Source organism: Salvia splendens, chromosome 5 (genome assembly GCF_004379255.2).
Source record: "Salvia splendens isolate huo1 chromosome 5, SspV2, whole genome shotgun sequence".
Classification (NCBI taxonomy): Eukaryota; Viridiplantae; Streptophyta; class Magnoliopsida; order Lamiales; family Lamiaceae; genus Salvia; species Salvia splendens.
In genome coordinates, this window is record NC_056036.1 from 12,426,846 (window position 1) to 12,446,582 (window position 19,737).

The window sequence follows — 19,737 nt, forward strand, 5'->3', positions numbered from 1 at the left end:
TTCTTTTGATTAATTTCATAGTATAATTTTTAAAAAATAAACCCTAATATTAATTTGGAAATAATAATAAATCAAAAAATTATAGAATTTTAAAAAAAAAATACTCAGTTTGCGAGCACAGCCGTGCTTGCAAATAGCTCAGAAAATGGAATTATTTTGCTCGCATATCCGGCAGTGGTAAAAACAGCAATAGCAATTAATGTTAAAGTCATAAAGTAACATGCTTTTTATCCAACCGCAGTAAAAACACTGTCTTCACCAACCCAAGTTCTGTTACAACAGAAATAGTATGATTTCTCATTACATGATCCACCAAATAAAGGTAAATTAAATTTCTGAAAATTAAAGATTGAGAAAAAAATACCTGCACTGCAAGAAGTGGGAGGATCCTACATAACACGACCGACTGAGCAATTTCTTCTGTCATGCCCCTCTACGCCGCAATTCCTGCACTTGCGGGGAGCTCTCGGCTCATCTTCCTCGCGGACATCCATTTGATTAGGAATCCTCCTTGTTCTGCCTCGTCCGCGCTTTCGAGGAAGCAACTGCTCAGGGGTGATACGCAATTTCCATCCAGGTTTAGCCCAATAGTCTTCGTGTCTTGGTGCGTGAAATGGGCCAGCAGAGTACTGTGCTTCCCATGTAGCTTTGTGGTTGTGTTTATCAATGAGTTCAAACATAGCGTTACCTCTATCTCTAGCAACGGCGCACGCATGTGAACAAGGAACTCTCCACATCCGCCACTTCCCACAAGTGCACTTTGAATCCAAAAACTCGACCTCTTGTCTGTTATTGCCCTTTGCCTGTCCATTTTCGAAACGTGGACGGCTTAGAATTTGGTAATGACCCAGTTCTCGGTCAGGTACTGAACAGTAATGTAGTTGCCCCTTCGCATCATTCGCAGCAAGTTTGTCCCTCGCCCACGGGGTTAATCGACCTTCGGTATGTTGTATTTCTGTTTTTCTATCTGCCCACCATTGCACTGTTCTCCAAAATGTCAGATCAACCAAAGCTCTAATTGGCAACTCTCTTATGCCTTTCAACACGCTGTTGAAGCTCTCTGATATGTTTGTCGAGGTCACCCCCATCTCAGTTCATCATCGTAACAAAGAGACCAGTTTTCTTTTTTGTCTTTGTTGAGCTCGTGTACTGCAACAAGACCTTCCTCCCGTAGTGCACGTCGCCTTCGCATGTATTTACGTACTTGAGTTGTGACACCCAATGCCCATACCATGCCTTTCACATTAGAGCCCTTACCCTTAAGTTTCGTCAAGATATTTTTCCTCAAATGGATCAAACAAAATTTGTGGTGACATAGCAGCGGCTTTTTCCATTCATCAGAACGCATCGCCTTAAGGATTCCTTTATGCCTATCCGAAATGATGCACACCTCCCTTTGGTATTTCACCACATGAATTCTTACATGATCCAAAAACCACTTCCAACTGTCGCCAGTTTCTTCATCAACAACAGCATATGCAATCGGCAGACATTTCTTGTTAGCATCAATACCACAAGCAATAAGCAACTTACCTTTAAATCTTCCTCGAAGGTGAGTCCCGTCTATTGTTAAAACTGGTTGGTACTCTTGGAAAGCATGAATAGCAAGCCCAAGTTCCAGAAAACGTAATAGAAGACTTTATTACGTCCCTGGCTCAATAACTCATTGTGCCTTCACTCAACAATTGTGCCTGGATTCCTTGACTGCAGTTCAAGCATGTAGCTTGGCAAATCCCTAAATGACTCATCTCATCCACCAAATACAATCTCTATTGCCTTTCTCCATGCATACCATGTCTTCTTACAACTGAATACCACATGAAATTTGTCATGAATAAAATTTCTTACGGCTGCGGCTTTGTACTCAACAAAATTTGATGATGAAAAGTTAGCATGTCCTCTATCATTACGATGGCCTTCACAACTATGACGTCCCACCCACTTCCTAATTTCCCACGTATCATCATGGGCCCTTTGTGTAACAGAAACTTCCCACGAACATTCATTCGTTTTTTCAGCGTCGGTCTTGCTGATAATAGCTACCCCATCTTCTGTCCTCCTTGCTGGATATTTTCATACGGCATGCCACCTTCTTAATTTGTCCTCAACCACCCTAAATTGTCGGCGTTGCCTCAGACTCCACATAGTAATAGCAGTCTTCACATGCAGCTTGCTATCAAATTTTGTTCCCGCATTAATCCGATACGGGTGTGCTTCATCCCAATACATAGTACTGTGTTCATTACAAACATCAGGTACCTCAGAAGGACCACTCGGTAGTCTGCGAAAATATTCAATCCACTGTGAACGTATTCTGGAAGTGGTTGTTCAGCTTGCACTGCGGATTTACACACTATCTCCCCATCACTAGAAACATCACCTGGAGAATCATCACTTAAAATAGCATCACATGATGATGACGACAATGGGGGATCAAGGTCTCTTCATACAACATGAACATCAACATTATCTTGAACATTATCTTGAGAATTCAATCCAACATCAGCAGCATCTGCAACATCTGCTTGCTCATTCATACCACAATCAAAGCTCATATGTTCAACCCTCGTAGATGATCCAACACCATAATCAACCACTGGTGGGATTTCTAAATTTCCAACAGGCAAATACTCAACAAATAATTCAATATGACGAGTAGAATTTAGAGCCTCATTGAACATAAACATCACACTGTCATCACTGTCAACCCCAGTACATATATAACTCGTACCGGTACCAAATAGACAATGCCTCCATGATATTTCGATGGAGTGTTGATATGAATCTATTCTTATCTTAGCACATATCATTGCAACTAATTCACAGAATGAAACACACGAATTCAATACGATGGAGGCTCTCGCACGAGAAGGATCATAACAAATACCCACTTGAGGAAGTTGAACTATTCTACCACCCCAATATAAACTCACAAATACTTGCATGATTTCTACAAAGATATATATACAAACCAACAACAATTAGAGCCAATTTTTTTCTATAAACCCTAATTTAGTAAGTTTAAGATAAATTTATTAAAAACCCTAATATTATGCAAATAATAATAAATAAGGGAGAAATGTTGAAAGATTGAAGAAAACTTGCCAGAATATGGCGAAAATCGCCAATTTTGCCAAGAAATCGCTTGAGTTTCGCGTCCCTCTCCTTCTCTCGCGCAAAAATGAGAGCTACTGCCTCTGGTCCGTCTGATTTATGCAAATTAGAGACGCATGAGCTTCATGCGTCTCTCCCTAGATGCATGACGCTCATTCGTCGTCTGAAAAAATAAAAAAAACGTAGTGACGCATGACGCTCATGCGTTTTGCGGAAAGACGCATGACGCTCATGCGTCTTATTAAAAAAATAAAAATTGACGACGCATGTCACTCATGCGTCTTTGTGTAAGACGCATCTCCGTGATGCGTTTCATTAACGGGAGACGTCAAAGTAGGAAAAAAAAGTCCAGTACAGTTATAGAATGGTAATTTAGTCTAGAATAACAAAAGAATTATCCCTAGTTATCAATGTAATACAGCGAGAAATATGGGCATCCAAGTGGTTAATATAATATTACATATGGCATACATGGGAATATAAAAACATGCTTATTTTAATTTGGAATCATTTTTAGCCTTTAGGAGACTAATTTATTCTTGTCTTCTGGTGACTTCTAGGAGTGCACAACTAATTTCATAATAAAATCGATTCTTTAATACTATAAACAATGAAGAAAGCACGTTAGATTGCACAACCAACTAAAGAGAAATGAAAAGTTTCAAAGGACTGATTTCCTTTTCTTTTTTATTACTTCTAAACAATTTAATTTTTAGCAGACTACATCTTAGCTCATTATTTTACATCGCATTTAGACTTTCTTGCAAAACGTGAACCTTCATCCACCCAACACATAATTAAATCCAAGAATAATCATAAGCTGCAATGAAATGCATTTCACGATAATTGAAAAAAAAAGATTACTTGAAATTAACATATAAAAACAAAATCTTGGAGTTCGACAAGAAAAGATACAAGGAAGAAGAATTTGGAAGCTCACTGTAAGCAACTATTTTCAGTTTTAGAAAAGAAAGTGAACTTCATAATTCGTTCCAGGAAAATAGGGTTACATCTTAGATATCAGAACTTGAAAAAAAACCACATTTTAGGGATCTTAATTGTTAAAAAAAATCATGGTAGAGGTGCCTAAGCTGACTATTTTGCGCCTGAATCTGAGTTCTTTTATTTTTAGCTAATGTTTTCCATTTTTAAAATAATTGATTAATTTCAAGGGAAATGATTTTTATTATGAAAATTTTCACTCTTTAGAAAATAATTAAATTGTTTCCATTTCAAACCCATGTCTAAGAGTTCTCACGGCATAGAGTTACAGATCTTCAATTATTCGAATTGCAATTGTAGATGCATGCCAAGCAACAAAATTAAAATATTGTGAGTCAATTCAATTGATATTTTGTATAAAACCCAATCATATAAATATAATCGCCGGACAGTCTTATTTAATTATTTTGACTGGGGAGGGTAATGGTATCTGATACGTGAATATCTTCAAGAATATCCCCAAATCTCTCTTAGTTAGTTTAGCATTGATTTAGCATATCCTTTCATATCTTTTGCTTATTATAAATAGGGCTATTGTGATTCTCTTTAATCAATGAATGAAATACATAATTTCCTTTAGTTAAGTCTTCTTTATCGTTCTTTATAGCTTTCTTTGCATAAACCTTGCTGGAGCTGATCTTGGGGAGAGCCCAAGACGTCCGATTATCCCTTCGTTCTACACCGTTATCGCCGGCAGATCCGAGTTAAGGGAGAGAGCCCTTAACAACTGGCGCTTTCATTGTCGAACTCACCACTTTTCATGTCGAATCGTGCGACGGAATCGATCGTTGTGACGTCCGTCGGAGTAATCTGCGATCTGGAGCAGTTTTCGCCGGCGAGTGGAGCACTGTATTACACTTCGCTTGCGTGGGAGCACATCTTGGCGTCGTTGGCGCGCTTAGAAGATCGTTTCGACGCGTGGGAGAGGCGGCAAGCCATCGCTCAGCCGCCGCCTAGGCCCGATCCGAAGCCGCCATATCTTGATTGGCAACGAGAGAGAGACGTGCAGTATCAGAGAACATTGATGACAACAGCAACGTCGGTCGCGGCTCAGCCCCAATCAGGGTTTGGCGGCCATACTTCTCGTGGTCCACATCGACAGCCCATATCTGAGACGTCGCCGTGGGAGAGAAACGACACCGGCATCTATCGGAACGCATATCTTCCGCCGCACACGGAGGAGGTGCCGTGGGATGCATGCGGCCCAAGCAGCGAGGGGTTTCATTGGACTCAGACGCAACAAGGGTTCGCCGGGCCGCCTCGGAGCAAATTTCTTCCGCCGTACTCAGAGATGACGAAGTGGGACCGAGATGGGGCAGTCGGCGATGGTTTTCGGGGCAGACGTCATACTTATTTATTCTTTGGTCATTTAATTTCACAAAATTAAATGTCTCGTCACATTTATTCTTTGGTCAAAACCATTGACCGGGCATATTTAATCCATGATTTTTACAATCCCCCACATGAGTGGAAATAGCCGAATGTATATGCATGCAGACACAAGCTCAACCCTCGAGAGGTATATAAGCATAAGGATAGGTAGTTGTTGACTTTGAACCCTCCATAGTCGACACCATCGGATACACAGGCGGCTTAGTAGCGCGATGCTTTGAACTAATCCCCCACGGCGTGCACCGAGACAATGGTGTTAACGCTTAAACACCTCAACCTCATCCGTTCTCACGTTTTGTGTCCATTGCGGTCTTGGACACCACTTTGGATTCATAAGTACGTTTTATGAAGCGACCACACTTCGCACTTACATAGGTGATTCTTAGTCAAGTACCTTGCCATACTTGGTCTCTTTGAGAACTCCATCTCTTTGAGATCCTTAAGAATCATTAAAAGTCATAGACTTAGCCTTTACCACAAGGCAAGTTCTCCAACACTCTATTGCTCTTAGGGAATAGATATAGTTGAGTGTTTCTCTTGAACTCTCATAGCTTAGTTGTCCCTTTGAACCAAGTTCTTGGGATCTCCAGTCATCATGGTTGGGTTACCACTATGATAATTCTTTAGTTTGTGGATTTCAAACCCATTCCCTCTAGCAACTTATTCATTTGATCACGGTTTAACCCTTTGGTTAGCGGATCCGCTAGATTATCCATTGGCTTCACATAGTCAATTGTAATCACCCCTGTTGTGATCAAATGTCTCACGGTGTTATGTCGTCGACGTATATGTCGAGACTTACCGTTATAGAAGCCATTGTTTGCCCTTCGAATAGCTGCTTGGCTATCGCAGTGGATCAGCACTGGTGGCACTGGCTTAGACCAACATGGAATGTCTTCAAGGAAGTTCTTAAGCCACTCGGCTTCCTCACCAGCCTTATCCAAGGCAATGAACTCCGATTCCATTGTTGATCGGGCTATACAGGTCTGTTTTGTGGATTTCCACGATACAGCACCACCCCCAATAGTAAAGACGTATCCACTTGTCGAAAGTGAGTCTCTATTATCAGATATCCAATTGGCATCACAGTACCCTTCAAGTACCGGGGGGTATCTCGAGAAGAGTAGCCCATGATTTTGAGTATGTTTTAGATATCTCAAAACCCTCACAAGAGCTCTCCAATGCTCTTTGCTTGGATTGCTCGTGTAACAACTTAACTTGTTCACGGCACAAGCAATGTCAGGTCGAGTGCAATTAGTCAAGTACATAATGCACCCGATGACCCGTGCATACTCTTCTTGAGCAACGGGCTCGCCTTTGTTTTTGCTCAAGTGAACGTCGAGTTCAATTGGAGTTTTAACCGGCGCGCCATCATAGGCTTTGAATTTATTCAATATCTTCTCAACATAATGTGATTGTATTAAGATGATTCCATCATTCGTTCTTAGAATCTTCATTCCAAGAATTACATCGGCTAGACCCATGTCTTTCATGTCAAAGTTTCTCTTTAACATGGCCTTTGTATCGTTAATTACTTGAGTGTTGCTACCCAAGATTAACATATCATCAACGTAGAGACACACTATAACATGACCGTTATTAGTGCTCTTGATGTAGACACATTTGTCGCACTCGTTGATTTTAAACTCATTTGATAACATCACATTATCAAACTTCAAGTGCCATTGCAATGGCGCTTGTTTCAATCCATATAGGGACTTTACGAGCTTGCATACCTTTTTCTCTTGTCCAGGTACTACAAACCCTTCGGGTTGTTCCATATAGATTTCATCTTCTAGTTCACCATTTAGAAACGCGGTCTTTACATCCATTTGATGAATCTCAAGATTGTGCAATGCAGCAATAGCGAGAAGCACTCGTATAGATGTAATCCTTGTTACAGGTGAATAGGTATCGAAGAAGTCATGTCCTTCCTTTTGTTTAAAACCCCTTTACTACTAATCGGGCTTTATACTTATCAACTGTTCCATCGGCCTTAAACTTTCTTTTAAGAACCCATTTGCATCCTAAAGGTTTAGCACCTTCGGGTAAATCAACCAACACCCATGTGTGGTTTAGCAAAATTGAATCAATTTCGCTTTGAACAGCTTCTCTCCAATGCAGCCCGTCTGGGCCAGCAAAGGCTACTTTTATCGATGTTGGTTCTTCATCCAACATGAAAGCAATGTAGTCAGGACCAAAAGTTTTTGGTGTTCTGACTCTATTACCGCGTCTTAGTACTGTTGGATCGGGCCTTGCACGCTTGCGCGATTCAGGTTCCGCATCTGCTGATTTAGAACTAGTGGCTTCTTCTTCCACTTGTTTAGAACTAGTGGCTTCTTCAATTCTTGTCTCAGAATTGGTTGAGACTTTTTCCTTGTCTTTGCAAGGAAATGTATTTTCGAGAAATACAGCATTCCTCGACTCAATTGTTGTTCCTACTGTGATAGTCGATATTTCAGACTTGTGAACAACAAATCGATATGCACTACTGTTAAGTGCATATCCAATGAAGATGCAATCAACCGTCTTAGGTCCGATTGTAACTTCTTTAGGCGGAGGAACCATCACCTTTGCCAAACACCCCCATACTTTGAGGTATTTGTAGGATGGCTTCCTTCCCTTCCACAACTCATAAGGAGTGACATCTTTTCCTTTGAGAGGGATCTTATTCAAGATATAGTTGGCTGTCAAAACAGCTTCCCCCCACATGTTATGTGGTAATCCTGAAGTTAGAAGCAGTGCATTCATCATCTCTTTTAGAGTTCGATTTTTGCGTTCTGCAACACCATTAGATTGTGGTGAATATGGAGCAGTTGTTTGATGAATTATACCACTTGCGTTGCATAACTCCTCAAACGGGGCTACATATTCGCATCCTCTATCGCTTTGAATCATTTTGATTTTACAACCAAGTTGATTCTCAACTTCGTTCTTATAATTTTTGAACGCCTCTATTGCTTCATCTTTACTTCTTAAAAGATAAATGTAGCAATATCTTGTGCAATCATCTATGAAAGTGATAAAGTACTTTTTACCACCTCTAGTTTGCACCATCTTTAAATCACATACATCCGTGTGAATTAATTCAAGGGGTTTTGTGCTTCGTTCAACCGAGTGAAACGGCAACTTAGTCATTTTTGCTTCAAGACAAATTTCACATTTATCTTGATTATCCACTTCATTAGCCTTTAGTAAATCTAAATTCACTAATCTTTTAATGGCTTTTGAATTTACATGTCCCAATCTACAATGCCACAAATTTGAAGACTCGGTCAAATAAGAGGAAGTAGATGCCTTATTATTATTGGCCAATGGCTTTGCAACACTGCGAGTTGCTACACTAAGCTTGAAAAGCCTGTCGGTTACATAACCTTTTCCGAGGGATTTTCCAAACTTATACAAGACAAACCTATCAGACTCAAATACAAGTTTAAACCCCTTATTAACTAGTATTGATCCTGACACTAGGTTCTTGCGGATGTCCGGGACATGCAGCACATCCTTCAACGTGATAGTTAGGCCAGACGTCATCATGAGAATCACGTTGCCAACGCCGAGGACTTCGGACGATGCTTGATTCCCCATGTTGATTTTCCTCCCTTCGACAGCAGTGTAGGAGGCAAACTTGCTCCTGTCGGAGCAAACATGTGCAGTAGCGCCAGTATCAATATACCAGCCACCATTGTTGTTGTTAACAAGGTTGACCTCTTCTGTGACCACAGCAATGAGGTCGTTTTCATCCCAGTCTTTGAACTCCTTCTCAACGACGTGGGCAGCCGGCTTCTTCTTCTTGCTGCGGCAGTCCTTTGCAAAGTGGCCTTGTTTGCCACACTTGTAGCAGTCGCCTTCAAACTTCTTTGAAGGCTGCTTTCCCTTCCCCTTGTCATTTGGACGGTTTGGGCGAGGGCGTTTGTTGGAGGGTCCGCCCCGCTCCAACAGATTGGCCTTGGCTTCATTTGGGGTGAATCCCTTAGCCTTTTGATCACTTTTGCGCACGTCGGCCTCGATGCGCAACTTCATGATCAAGTCTTCAAGGGTCATCTGCTTTCGCTTGTGCTTGAGATAACTCTTGAAGTCCTTCCAACTTGGAGGGAGCTTGTCAATGATCGTGCACCTTAGGAATTTGTCGGGCAAGGTCATCCCTTCAGCCACTAATGAGTGGATGATCATTTGGAGCTCTTGGACTTGCTCCATGACGGGTCGAGAGTCGACCATTTTGTAGTCCATAAATTTGGAAGCTACAACTTGCTCCGTCCCTGCAGCATTATCTATGCTATACTTCTTTTCTAGGTTTTCCCACATTTGTTTAGATGTGGTTACATTGGAGTATACATTGTACAAACTATCATCTAAAGCACTTAGAATGAAATTTTTACAAATGTAATCTCCTTTCCTCCAAGCTTCATAATCTGCCATGACTTCGAGCCTAGTCTCTTGGTCGCTTGGTGCGGGCGGCTCGTTCTCCGTGAGGAAGTTGGCGACGCCCAATGTTGTCAAGTAGAACAACATCTTCTGGTACCACCGCTTGAAGTCAGATCCTCCAAACTTTGGTGGCTTCTCGGCGGGTGGCATCATTCTTGGTGCCATAGGTGCCGCACTTGGTCCATTGAAGGAACCAATTCCGTTGCCCCCGAAGGAGCCAACAACTTGGTTGGGCATAGAGCCCCCCATGTTCGTGTTGGGCATAGTACCCCCCACATTCGTGTTGATCCCGGAAGATCCAACACCAGTATTGAGCCCGAAGGCACCAACACTCGATCCATTAAAGGATCCGAAGGAACCACTAAAAGTGGAACCAACCGAACCACCAAAGGTGGAACCAGTGGACGCCCCGAAGGGGTTGTCCCAAACCCAAGGGACGGTGGATGAGGCAGCTGGGAAGCCGGGGGTTGGCATCATCGAGGGAATCGATGAAGTAATGACCGGTCCAGTGGTCGCCATGGTGGAGGGAATGGCGGAGGTGGATGAGGCAGCTGGGAAGCCGGGGGTTGGCATCATCGAGGGAATCGATGAAGTGTTGACCGGTCCAGTGGTCGCCATGGTGGAGGGAATGGCGGAGCTTATGCAGAGAATGCTTGTATGTGTTGTGTCCTAATGCAGTGGTATGGCTAGCCTATTTATAGGCCAAGCCACCATGCAGGGTCAACCAGCCATTGAAGGCACATTGCTGACTCGGCGGTGGTCAAAAAAGAATAGTTTGGGCCAAGCCCCAAGCCCAAAGACCAATTGCCAAGATCCAAGTCCAAGTCCAAGTCCAAGTCCAAGATCGGGATCGGGATCGGGCCCGGGCCCGAGGCCCGCGGCCCGCGCCCACGCCCACGGGCTCGGGCTCGGGCGGGCGGCGGCGGCGCGCGCGTGTGCGCGCGTGTGGGCTTTTTCACCCATCTTGATCCACTATAATTATTAAGTAACATAAAGTCACTTAATTTAAACACATTAAAGATGTATTAATCTTCCAATGTGGGATAATTAATACTAGTTAATTATTCCCTAAGCACATGCTCCAAGCTTTAATTAAAAGCTAATTATGCCCAACTTTAATCCACTATTTCTCACTCACCGGAAATCGGATTTGAGAAAGTGAATATACTACATTTATCTACGTAAAATGTAGATCGACGCTATATCATTTAATTTCACAAAATTAAATGTCTCGTCACATTTATTCTTTGGTCAAAACCATTGACCGGACATATTTAATCCATGATTTTTACACATTATTTTATTCCTTAATGGTTAGATCTAAATAGATTTGGAATCTTACTATCTTGATCTCGTGTGCTACTTTGAGATATCAAGCTGAGACATATAGATTGTGGCATCGAATCACGATACATAAAGTAGAAATGATTTATTCAATTATTGAATTTAACTTATTAAAGTTGACTAAAGAGATAAATCCAATAGCATTATAGTAAAAATAATTGGGCTAATTCTCAGCCCACTCACCAATATTTGCCGGTTAGTTAGGCTTTCTAAGCCCATTCAAACGGCATATGTTATATACTTGGGCATTCATTAGCAGATTGGCCCTTCATTAAATAACATAGGATATTTCTTAATAAAACTCTCACCATGCTATCATTGCGTTTTCTTAAATAAATAGTTGAGTCACTTAATTATTATACTACTCCTTCTATCCCAAGAAAGTTGAGTCACTTTATTTTTTCACTCATTTTGAAAAAATCGTAATAAATAGTTAGACTGAATAAATAGTAAAGTAAAACTGAAAATAATGTAGAGAAAACTTTTATCTAGATTATCCTAATAGGGACCAACACAACGTATATATAATATAATATATATGAACGATGAGATCGTATTTTATTATGTGAAGCGTAAATTTTAACTTGTCCGAAAAGTTTCATTTTATTTCAAGGTGTCTAGAAAAAGACATTGACGAAGAAACTATACATGTATTGGCACTCAATCTTAGGAAAAATCGTCGCTCCTAAATACTAATTAACTACATCTGTTTGTCTGCAAAACCCTAAATGTCTCCGCGATCCCAACATCGATTCTATAAATATGTAGAAACCATCTCCAAACGAGAATAAAAACATGTCATTGGGAAGGTTAATAAGTGTTTATCATCAAATTGATGATTCCGCGAATTTTTGATGATGATAAATGCTCGTAAAAATAAATTACGACACAGAGAATTTTACGTGGTTCGATTTACTGAGGTAAATCTACGTCCACGGGGAGAAATGGGGGCAGGTTTGTATTGCTTGATCTGCGAATTACAGCTTACAACACAGACTTGCTATATGATTATTTCTCTAGAGAGATTCTAACCCTTTTCTATCAGATCTAAGTTCTATTTATACATTGAACTAAGATCGTGGCTTACATCATCACTCTAGGTCGTGGAGGTCGTGTAGGTCATGGCCTAAGATCGTGGCCTGAGTTGACGCCACGTGGTAGTGGGTGTGTTGGAAGTTGTGGAAATCCTGCATGGGTCCACTAACTCCTTGTTCGGTCGAATACTGAGACCGAACTGCTTTGGTTGCCGATCTGAGAGTAGAGCTTGATGCCGACCTGAGAGCAGAGCTTGATTGGTTGGCTTTTACCGAGCTGTAGGCTGAGGCCGAACTCTTTGGTAATGCCGAACTCCTCCGAACTCTTTGGTAATGCCGAACTCATACTCTTCCTTGGGCTTTGGGCTGATGGGCCGTCACTGCTGTTGGGCTTGTTTAGTTCGTACCCCATCACTACCCCCCCCCGAAAGACGAAGTGAATCACTTCGGCGAAGCGAGTCACTTCGGCATTCTGGATAAAGGTACGGGGGAGGCTGACGTCAGGGGACGTGCCTTGCATGTGACTGCATTAAATGCGACAGTAAAATCCGGCCGTTGAATCCTGAAAAGGTGGGATTCGAAACGGTGCGACGATTTTGAAATCTTCGCCGAATCTGATAAATATGCTCTTTCTTCCTCATTTGAACACCTTTGCTGTTGCGTCTTCTATACTCTCTCTTTCTCGAGAAATTTTCTTCCGCTTTCAAGAGCTTCTTCAGACTTTCTTCACTTTCAAAAAGTAAGAAAAATGTCTTCTTCTTCTTCTTCGGTGTCGGGTAGCGGTAGGAAAGGGGATAAGGGGTCTTCTAGCCGGAAAGAATCCGGGGAGAAGACCGTAGAGTATTTTCACAGTATCTTGAGTAAGGATACTGTGATATCCCTTCACGAGAAATATTTTTTACCTGGGGGGAAGGCGGTGGTTCCCGACGATGATCATAGGGCTAACGACCCGCCGGAGGGTTATGCCACCGTTTACGAAGCCTGCTTAGAATGCGGGCTTCGTTTTCCTCTTCCCCCACCTTTTGTAGAGCTTCTTGATTTTTTTCAACTCCCTTTAGGTCAGGTGACTCCGAACTCTTGGAGGCACTTATCGGCTTTTGCTGCCGAACTGCGTAGGCTAGATAAGGATCTGTCTCTGAGGGCAATCCTTAATTTTTTCCAGTTTAAAAGGAAGGGATCTTGGTTCTACTTGATCCCCTTACAGCCTTTTAGGGCCTTCTGCCGAACCAAGTGGCCGAAATGGCAAAACCGTTTCTTTTTTTATAATAGGACTTCGGCTCCGGGCTTTCCTTGGAGAAGGCCGAAGTCCGTGATTCCCCATCCTCGGTTAGAACCGTTGGCCGAGCTCGAGGGCGAGCTCAATAAGATTCCTATGATTAGGAAACAGTATTCGGAAACTGAGCTCGTCAAGGGCGACCTCGTGTTCAATATCTCGTCTTCGGACGAAGAGGCCGAGGGTGAGGATTTCTCTTTATCTTTATGCTCTACTGCTTTAACGAAGAAAACTAACCTTGTTTTCTTGCTTTTTGGCAGTGTTCATGCTGAATAAGGCTATCCGAAAGTCCTCCGAGCTTGAGGAGCCGGAGAAAGAGAAGGCTACCAGCTCGGCGCCTGATGCCGAGAAGAATCCGAAGAGGCAAAAGACCTCTTCGGGTCCAAAGAAGCCGGAGTCGACTTCGGCAAGTAGGAAGGGGAGGACCCAGAAGCCCCCGAGAGCGCCAGAGAAAGATGTGGTCTTGGCGCCTCCTTCGGAGCATATCTGTGAGCCATTTTTATGGCCCACGGACTTCGCCGAGGTGAATTGTCTTCTTGATTCTTTGGCTTGGCTTCTGTCCTGTATTTTTGGTGCCCTCTGTTGACTTTTTTCCTTGTCCATTTTCAGAGGAACGATATGCTCTCCAAGCTCGTCGCCGTCGAACTCTCCAAAGCGTCCAACGACTATGCTGAGATGCAGAGGAAATTGGCGGCTGCTTGTCACCGGGCCGAGCAGGCCGAGGCAAACTTTGAGAAAGCCAGAGCTGCTAGGATTTCGGCCCAGGATGAAGCTCAGTTTGCCAAAAACCAGCTCGTCATCCAGCGAGAGCAGACGAAACGGAGTGATGCTGCCGCCGTGGTTGCCCAGGGGGAGGCTCTCCGTGTTTACACGGAGAAACTCTTTTTGAGTAGCCAGTTCTCGGCTTTTGTCGGTAGTCTGGTAAGGCTAATTGCCGATAAGGGCGAGCAGGGGGCCGATGTCGTGCTGCCTCTGTACAGCCGAGAGATAGCAGCTCGGCTTCAGAATCTGCCGCTCCTTGAGGAGCTCGCTTCATCTTCGGTCCTGCTTTCTGCAGACCGAGTCCGGAGTTGTCGAGCTGATCGGGACGAGAACCTGGAGGCTATCTTTGCCTCCGTGGGACCCGTTTCACCCGCTTCGACTTACAACGGAGAGGGTGAGGCCGAGCCGCTGGAGCGGGAGGCCGAAGTCGAGCGAGCCGGGCATCCGGAGAAGGAAGCCGATCAGGAGGCGCAGCAGATCGGCTACGGTGGCGCCGAGCAGGCTGGGGAGAGCAAGGAGGCAGAGGCTGAAGCTGAAGCAGATAAGGAGAAGGAAGCTGAACCTCACCGAGAAGGCGGAGACGAAGCTAGCGAAGTATGATTTCGTCTCCCTTCTCTTAGTTTAGTTTCTTCCTTTATGTAAAATGGCCTTGAAGCCCTCCTTGTATAGAAAAATTTTTTTTTCTTATGAATGAAAAAATTCTTCTTTCTGCTCTTGTGTCTTCGTTTAGCCTTTCGTACTCTCTTACTCCTGTTGTGGTTTACTACCTGCTCGGTAAGCTGAAATGCCGAACTGACGTAGCTGCTTTGTATTCTTAACTCTCAAGGAGCTGGAGATACTTCACTGGAAACGGCTGTACTCTTCGGCTTTAGACGAAGCTGAGAAAAGAGCTATAGCCGATCAGACGAAGAATGACGAGCTTCTGGCTCGTTTAGTGAAGCTGGAGGCCGATAATAAGGACTTAGAGTCCGATAAGAATGATCTGGAGGCCGAGCTGAATACGACCATTGCTGAGAGGACTGCGTACGAGGATTACATCCGTGTGCGCGGGGGAATGACCATATCAGATGCTCAGAGTCGAGTTGACGAACTGTGGGAGGAATATAATGTACTCCGGAGGAACAATGCGCTGGAGAGCTCGGCTTGCCAACAAGTCGTGACATCATTGCGGCGCTGGGCTTCTCGGTACAACATTGTTCTTTCTCGGCGCCCCTCCATAGAAAGATTCCTTCGGCATATCGCGCCAACAGATGCTCGCACTCCAGATCAAACCTCTGGTTCCCTTGTTCAAAATCCTACTCCCAGCCAACAACGAACTCCGGAACAGCCGGAAACGTCAAGACGAGAACGGGCTCAGGAGCAACCGGAATCGTCAAGACAGGGACGGACTGAAATTCGCCGAGGAGTTGTGACTATGAGCGAGCAAGATCAGCAGATGCTTATTGCAGAGACTCTTCATCGCCGAGGTGTTAGGACTTCTCGAGCTCGGGGAAGAGGCGTTGGGTCGAGGATAGCATCTCGTCGACCTGCTTATTCTTCATCTGCTCGGAACAACCGAAATCGGCTTCCAGAGGATTTTGCAGATAGGTGGCTTAACTTCAGCAACCCTGGACAGTAGAATAGTCCTTTGTAATAGCGTAACGCCATTTTGTAGGGTAGCGGAGTTGTGTGCCGAACAAGATTTGAAAATGAAATTTTGTTTTTGTTTTCGCTTCTAACACTGTGTATTTACAGCTTAGCGAAAAAATTTCATCGTACTTGTCCTCGGTCTTATGAAGTAAACTTCTTTGACCGGACTTGTCTTTGGTCTGATGAAATAAACATCTTTGACCGGACTCGTCTTTGGTCTGATGAAATAAACATCTTTGACCGGACTCGTCTTTGGTCTGATGAAATAAACATCTTTGACCGGACTCGTCTTTGGTCTGATGAAATAAACATCTTTGACCGGACTCGTCTTTGGTCTGATGAAATAAACATCTTTGACCGGACTCGTCTTTGGTCTGATGAAATAAACATCTTTGACCGGACTAAGCTTGTGTCCTAATTTGGCGAGTTTTATCGCTCGGATCGGGCTTTCCGTTGTCCTAATTTGGGGATCGGACTTTCCCTTGTCCTAATTCGGCGAGTTTTATCGCGTGGATCGGACTTTCCCTTGTCCTAATTCAGGCAAGTTTTATCGCGAGAATCGGACTTTCGTTGCAGTTCGTTTCAGACGAAGTGCTTGATTTTTAAGCCGAATTGTGGTCTTGTATCCTCTTTAGAAGCTTGGACTTCACAATCGTTGGCTTATTGCAGCTCGTTTCAGACGAACTGCTTGTTTAAGCTGAATTGTGGTCTTGTATCCTCTTTAGAAGCTTTGACTCACAATCGTTGGCTTATTGCAGCTCGTTTCAGACGAACTGCTTGTTTAAGCTGAATTGTGGTCTTGTATCCTCTTTAGAAGCTTTGACGCACAATCGTTGGCTTGTTGCAGCTCGTTTCGGACGAACCGCTTGTTTAAGCTGAATTGTGGTCTTGTATCTTCTGTAGAAGCTTTGACTCACAATCGTTTAGCTTGTATATGTTCTAAGAAGGGGATCAGCCTTCGAAGAACAAGATACCTCAGTAACATTTGTAAGAGACGACACGCACATAGACAGACAAGGCATATAGACAAATAAAAAGCACATAGAGACGAACAAAAACCAAGCAAACCAAAGAAAGCACATTGACCGGACTGTCTCTTACAAATGGAACTTTTTGAGGTTGGAAACGTACCATGTTCGGGGTACTTGTGCTCTTGACACGTGAGTCAATTTGTAAGACCCTTTGCCGAGGACTTCTGACACCCGATATGGAACTTCCCATGTGGGTTCGAGTTCGCCCAGCTTTTCTGCTCGGCTTACTTCGTTGTTTCTCAAGATGAGATCTCCCACTTGAAATTGCAGCTTTTTCACCCTTTGGTTATAATACCGGGCTACTTGCTCCTTGTACTTGGCTGCTTTTATGCAGGCCAATTCTCTTCTTTCTTCGGCCAGATGTAGTTCGGCTCTTAGTCCGTCACCATTCATTTCTGAGGAGAAATTGAGTTCGGGGACTGGATATGCCGATCTCAACCGGAATCACGGCTTCAGTGCCGTACACCATCGAGTTCGGCTCCGGTGTGACTTCGGTCATTTCGCCGGCCTCTGATTCCGGCTGCTGTGATTGCTATGCTTGATGGTGCCGAACTGATTGCTCGGCACTTTTAAGCGCAATCTGCGAACACACTTGCTCTTTTTCGATCACCTCGGATGACCGCTATCTCTCCTTTAGTGGAGAAGGTGTTCGGCGAGGATGCCTCTGATCGCTATGACCGGGCTTCTTTTTGTCTTCTCTAGATGAGCTGTCTAAAGACCGTTTTCGACGGTCTGCCTCATCGGCACGAGAAAACTTGTCCGCAATGTCCCACATCTCTTGAGCTGTTTGCGGACCGCACTCCACGAGCTTTCTGTAGAGAGCTCCGGGCAGGATTCCATTTTGGAATGCCGAAATGACAAGTAGATCATTGAGATTATCTACCTGTAGGCATTCCTTATGGAATCTCGTCAGGAAGTCGCTGATCTTTTCGTCGCGACCTTGACGTATAGAAAGCAGCTGAGCCGAAGTATTTCGGGCTTCCGCTTTCTGAAAGAACCTCCTGTGGAAAGCATCCATCAGATCTCGGTAGGATCTAATGCTGCCTTGAGGAAGGCTGTCGAACCACCTTCTGGCGTTCCCGATGAGCAGCTCGGGGAACAGCTTGCACATATGGACCTCATTGAGACCTTGGTTCGCCATATTATACTGATAGCGTCCCAGGAAGTCATGAGGATCCACGAGTCCGTCATAGGTTATCGACGGAGTTCGGTAGTTCTGTGGAAGGGGAGTTCGGGTAATATCGTCCGAGAACGGAGTCCTCAATGCTCCGTACATGGCGAACCCGACATTTCTTCGGTATGGAGGAGATGGAGTTCTCCTGTGATTCCGGTACCGAGGATTCTTTCTTCTGGAAGACATGACACTACTGCGGTAGTGACTGTCTCGTATGGAGGGAGAGGGAGAATCCGCCGTTTTTGTCCCCGGCTGCTTTTGGCTTTTTTGCAGGAAGGTTAAGAATTCCTCCTGCTTTTCCGCCAAAAACAGCTTGACAGCCTCGTTCAAATCGGGCTGCTGGGAAGACTCGGTGTGACGGCTTTTGGAGCGGCTTGTTCCTCCACCATGAGAACTGGTGGTGGATTTATCCCTAGGCTGTTTTCCCGACCTATGGGATGGATTGGCTTCCTCCTGGTTCTCACGGGCAGGAATACGGGTACTCTGCGATCTGGTATGCATTTTTTGGGTGGAAAAAATGGATCAAAAATTCGCTTTATCACAAATTTTGTTCTCTGTTTCCCACAGACGGCGCCAGTGATGATTCCGCGAATTTTTGATGATGATAAATGCTCGTAAAAATAAATTACGACACAGAGAATTTTACGTGGTTCGATTTACTGAGGTAAATCTACGTCCACGGGGAGAAATGGGGGCAGGTTTGTATTGCTTGATCTGCGAATTACAGCTTACAACACAGACTTGCTATATGATTATTTCTCTAGAGAGATTCTAACCCTTTTCTATCAGATCTAAGTTCTATTTATACATTGAACTAAGATCGTGGCTTACATCATCACTCTAGGTCGTGGAGGTCGTGTAGGTCATGGCCTAAGATCGTCGCCTGAGTTGACGCCACGTGGTAGTGGGTGTGTTGGAAGTTGTGGAAATCCTGCATGGGTCCACTAACTCCTTGTTCGGTCGAATACTGAGACCGAACTGCTTTGGTTGCCGATCTGAGAGTAGAGCTTGATGCCGACCTGAGAGCAGAGCTTGATTGGTTGGCTTTTACCGAGCTGTAGGCTGAGGCCGAACTCTTTGGTAATGCCGAACTCCTCCGAACTCTTTGGTAATGCCGAACTCATACTCTTCCTTGGGCTTTGGGCTGATGGGCCGTCACTGCTGTTGGGCTTGTTTAGTTCGTACCCCATCACAAATCAAGGAATGAAGAGGTTCGAGCGATTTCAGATCGATGCTCTAGAGGTGGCGTATGGAGAGAGAGATCATCTGTGTAGAGAGAGAAAGGCTGAGCTAGCGAATCAAACAGGACTGGATGTGGAGCAGGTTACGAGCTGGTTTAATCGGAGGCGGAAGCGGGATAGAGAAAAGGAGAGGAGGAGGGTGTCGGAACAGAGATGTTTGGAGCTCGAGGATGCTTTGCGGGAGAGCAGAGAGAGAGAAGCGAAGCTTGAGCAAGAGGTTGAAGAGAGCAGGAGAAGAGAGAATGGACTTAGGGCTGAGATTCGGATTTTAAGAGACGAAATTGGATGTTGCATGGTGACACGGTTCGGATTCTGA

At 44.1% G+C, this 19,737-nt stretch overlaps 1 protein-coding gene across 1 annotated transcript; it reads left to right on the forward strand.

The window, feature by feature from the left end:
* Positions 1 to 19,383: 19,383 nt before the first annotated feature.
* Positions 19,384 to 19,737, forward strand: LOC121803823 (homeobox-leucine zipper protein HOX20-like). The gene has a single exon (XM_042203419.1). The coding sequence runs from the start codon at positions 19,384 to 19,386 to the stop codon at positions 19,735 to 19,737; it is 354 nt and encodes a 117-aa protein (XP_042059353.1).

Bases quoted from the DNA above. Each gene is read 5' to 3' on its own strand.
- LOC121803823 (XM_042203419.1), top strand. From the start codon at position 19,384: ATGAAGAGGTTCGAGCGATTTCAGATCGATGCTCTAGAGGTGGCGTAT.